Genomic DNA, 4,630 nt, shown 5'->3' with positions numbered 1-4,630 from the left:
TCCTCTTTTCTTCCCCATTTTTGCCTACTCACATCTGGACTTGCTTTTCACTACTTCTGACAGGCTCAGACCACTAGCAGATTTTTGCCTTCTCAGCACCCCCATCCCTACCTAGAGTTATGGGTTCTTAGATGCAGGTATGGCATTGCGGTACCCTTCCTACAACATGACAACACATCAGCCCTCTTTTACCCTTGTGTACAGATTCTGCTGAAGCTGCCACACCCTCCATTGGTGCCTGCAACAAAGGAAAAGCTTCCCTGAAGTTGCCGCAAATGAAAGCTGTTGACTCAAGATTCATACCTGTCAGTTGCTGCACATCCTTGGAACCTGCACGTAGGTAAGATGTTCCTTGGACATCCTTCTTTTCAGGTGAGTACTTATGGGTTCTGAGCCCCATGACTCCGAATCCATAGGTAACTTTCCCTCGGCCTCCATGGGAAGGTCGAACATTCTCACCCACATCTCATTGGAGGCTCTCTCATGCTAAGTGGATCACATGGTGTCACATCCTCACCATCCATCTAATTGACCTGAGTAAAAGTATCTGAGCTGCTGCCCGGGACTGAAGAAGCAAGTGATGCAGGGGGTGAGATAGAGGGGTTTTAGACAGAGGAACGAAGGGTAAAAGGACAGTGCAGGAAGTCATGGACAGGCTTCAGACCACCTTCATCTCCTTCTTCATCAATATCCTCCTCATCATCACCACCATAGCTAACAAGGAGGTAGTTATGTCTGTGCTGTTTTTCCTTCTTATTATCATGGGGAGTGAGGATGGTCCACCTTCCCATGGAGAAAGTGTGGGAATCCCCCCCCCCCAGTGGCCGGGTATAAAGGAGGGTGGAGAGAGAGTGTGGGAATCCCCCCAGTCACTGGGTATAAAGGAGAGCGGAGAGAGAGTGTGGTAATCCCCCCCCCCAGTCTCTGGGTTTAAAGGAGGGCGGAGAGAGAGAGAGTGTGGGAATCCCCCCAGTCACTGGGTATAAAGGAGAGCGGAGAGAGAGTGTGGTAATCCCCCCCCCCAGTCTCTGGGTTTAAAGGAGGGCGGAGAGAGAGAGTGTGGGAATCCCCCCCCCCCAGTCTCTGGGTATAAAGGAGGGCGGTGAGAGAGAGAGTGTGGGAATCCCCCCCCCCCAGTCTCTGGGTATAAAGGAGGGTGGTGAGAGAGAGTGTGGGAATCCCCCCCCCCAGTCTCTGGGTATAAAGGAGGGCGGAGAGAGAGAGAATGTGGGAATCCCCCCCCCAGTCTCCGGGTATAAAGGAGGGTGGAGAGAGAGTGTGGGAATCCCCCCCCCCAGTCTCTGGGTTTAAAGGAGGGCGGAGAGAGAGAGAGTGTGGGAATCCCCCCCCCCCAGTCTCTGGGTATAAAGGAGGGCGGAGAGAGAGAGAATGTGGGAATCCCCCCCCCAGTCTCTGGGTTTAAAGGAGGGCGGAGAGAGAGAGAGTGTGGGAATCCCCCCCCCCCAGTCTCTGGGTATAAAGGAGGGCGGAGAGAGAGAGAATGTGGGAATCCCCCCCCCCCAGTCTCTGGGTATAAAGGAGAGCAGAGAGAGAGAGAGTGGGAATCCCCCCCCCCCCCACCAAGTCTCTGGGTATAAAGGATTGCAGAGAGAGTGAAGGATTTCCCCTCCCCCCCCGCCCCAGTCTCTGGGTATAAAGGAGGGTGGAGAGAGAGAGAGTGTGGGATTCCCCCTCCCCAGTCTCTGGGTATAAAGGAGGGCGGAGAGAGAGAGTGTGGGATTCCCCCTCCCCAGTCTCTGGGTATAAAGGAGGGTGGAGAGAGAGTGTGGGAATCCCCCCCCCCCAGTCTCTGGGTATAAAGGAGGGCGGAGAGAGAGAGAGGGCCCGATTTTACCAGGGGTGCGGGTTGGCAGCGGGTGGTCGGGCGGGCTCGAGGAAAACGCGCCGGCCAAATTGAGTGCGTTGCGCACGCGATCGCGGGATGATTGATGTGATTAGCCGGCAGTTACGGGTTCCGCGCTTCTCAGCTGCGTGCCGGCGGCCTGCGCATGCGCATTGACGTCTGAGCGATGGTTGCGCTCTATTTAAAGGGGCAGTCCACCAAAGCCCCTCCAGCCACAAACTACACTCCATCAAGGATGGAGGAGCACAGGGGTAAGGCTGCTCCCCGTTTCACGGACCACGCCCTCCAGGTGCTGCTGGACGGGGTCCGCATGAGGAGGGAGACGCTGTTCCCCACGGATGGAAGGAGGTGCCCTGCCAGCGCCACCAAGAGGGCATGGGAGGAGGTGGCCGCGGAGGTCACAAGCAGGGGAAACACCACCCGCACTTGGATTCAGTGCCGCAAGAGATTCAATGACCTCACCAGGTCCGGAAAAGTGAGTACACTAACGCATTCTGCATCACTCCGTCTTCCACATCACCTCAAACACCTCACAACCCCATCTCCACTGACAGTACTGCACTCCCGCACCAATCCTCACAGCCACCCAACTATCATCCTCACAGTGCCTGCACGTACCCACCGTCCCTGTCCCCACTCGACCACTACCACACACCCCAATGCCCATACAATGGGATGGCCATGTGGCACACGCATCCTCCCATCCATCTGGCACACGTTCAACCCAATCACACCAATGCTTGAAGCGTCTCACATTGTAATCATCACTCAATAACGTTTTTGTGTTTTGCCCTCACAGGAGAAGAGGGCCAGGAACGCACGCGATAGGGCATGCACCGGAGGGGGCCCGCCACATGAGATGGCCCTGACAGACGCCGAGGTCGAGGCACTGGAGATCAGCCGCACGCTGCATTGCCTGTCGATGGCGGATGGCGAGTCTGGTTCTGGCGAAACGGCCGGTAAGGGAAAGCTGGCACTCATCACTCATGATCGTGAATGATCGTAGCATCACATGGCATATGCCGCACCGCCACATTTGGTCACATGCCTGATATTTCCCTCTGTTCTCTTCCAGGACCGTCTGCGATCGACGTCTCGGTTGAGGGCGATTCCTCAGAGGACATGCCCGTCTCTGAGGGTGCATCGTCACACATGAGCCTTGCATCCACCAGCGCAGATACACACACCTCGGTGGGTCCCCCCCCTCAGCTAGTTGGGATTGCACATGGTGAGTCACCGCGCACACATGAGCATGAGCAGACCCTGGTGGCAGGGTCAGCCGCGGAGGGTCCGCGTCGGTGGGAGCACTCTTCTCCAGGCTTTGCTCAGCCGGACCCAGATGCTGAACCCAGGGGGCCACCTGTCAAAAGGAGAGTCGTCGAGGGGCACCAGAACATTGCTGAGGTACTGGGAGAGGTGCCACGCGCACTCTCCACAATCGCACGGAGGATGGAGGAGTCCAACTCCTGCATGAGGGGAATGGTGGCACAGGTGCAGGAGGGTATCGCCGAGATAGTGTCGCAGGGACGTGAAGGCATCTCTGAGATAGTGTCGCGGGTAGGTGTGGGAACGTCTGCGGTGGAGGACAGGCTAGCCTCCCTCGAGCGTCACGCACAGCTCACCAATGAGTCCATCCAGGCCCTCACAACGGCTGTTCGGATTCAGGGTGAACAACATTCTGCCGCCATCAACAGGTTGACAGATACATTGGAGGTGGCCTTGCAAGGTCTCACCCACGTCATCCAAACTGCCGTCCAGCAGGGTGGAAGGGGTGATGTGGGCCTTGGCCATGAGAGGGAAGATGGTGAACGGGGAAATGGAAGTGTGGACGCTACTCAAGGCGCCCCCAAGTCTCACCCGTTGCCCCCCTCTCAACCAGTGCCCGCAATAGTCCATCCTCTCCAGGTGGCCGAGTCTGCCCCTGCACAGGTGCAGGAGGAGCAGTCTGTGGAGGTGCCCTCACGGGCACCGAAACCCAGGGGGCGTCGGCCCAAAGCATCTACCCGGTCAGGGCACGAACAGGAGCAACCTGCCACCACCTCTGCTGGAGCCACAGGGGTAGCACCACGTAGGGGGTCCCGAAAACGAACGCCTAAAGTTCCGTGAGCACACAGGGATTGCAACAGGGTGTTTGTCGTTTTTTTTTAATTTTCTACTCTTTGAATGTCACCACAAAATAAACTCACTTTTTCTCACCAATGCTGCCACCTCTTGTCCATAATTCTGCGGCTTGTGCAATATGTCCCTTCCCTGCGCCTCATCATGACGACGACCACCCCGTCCCACCCATTGAGCATAATCCAGTGGGTGCAGGTGTACAGGCACCACTCTTCTGTGGAGGGAGCCTGTATGGACCCTCGTCTGTGCACGTTATGACATGTGAACGCCTCACACAGTGTGATGTTAGGAGAACCGTTGGCATATGAGTGCCTCCCTGGCCTGACGAGCACGCAGGTGAGCCGGTGTTCGGCGCATGGGTCGTTCCTCCTCCTCTCCCTCTTCCTCCTCCTCCTCTTCCTCCTCCACCTCCTCCTCATTGTCGTCCTCAATGTGGGTGGCGGGTGTGCATGGGGCCTCCTCCAGCGGCACCCCTCTCTGTAGTGCCATGTTATGCAGGGCACAGCAGACAACTATAATTCGTCCCACTCTGAATGGCGTGTATTGGAGCGCTCCCCCGGAACGATCAAGGCACCTGAAGCGCATCTTGAGCAGCCCTATAGCCTGCTCAATTGTAGACCTGGTAGCAATGTGGCTGTCATTATACCG

General features: G+C 56.9%; 1 protein-coding gene across 1 annotated transcript; it reads left to right on the top strand.

Annotated features, from left to right (window-relative positions):
* The first annotated feature begins 2,676 nt into the window (after nucleotides 1–2,676).
* Nucleotides 2,677–3,973, top strand: LOC137307058 (uncharacterized). The gene is made up of 2 exons (XM_067976403.1): nucleotides 2,677–2,823; nucleotides 2,940–3,973. The coding sequence occupies exons 1-2, from the start codon at nucleotides 2,724–2,726 to the stop codon at nucleotides 3,968–3,970; spliced, it is 1,131 nt and encodes a 376-aa protein (XP_067832504.1). The 5' UTR covers nucleotides 2,677–2,723; the 3' UTR covers nucleotides 3,971–3,973.
* Nucleotides 3,974–4,630: the final 657 nt, after the last annotated feature.

This window comes from Heptranchias perlo, chromosome 3 (genome assembly GCF_035084215.1).
Source record: "Heptranchias perlo isolate sHepPer1 chromosome 3, sHepPer1.hap1, whole genome shotgun sequence".
NCBI lineage: Eukaryota > Metazoa > Chordata > Chondrichthyes > Hexanchiformes > Hexanchidae > Heptranchias > Heptranchias perlo.
The sequence above is the reverse complement of the archived record's forward strand: the minus strand, read 5'-3'. Positions and strand labels throughout refer to the sequence as shown.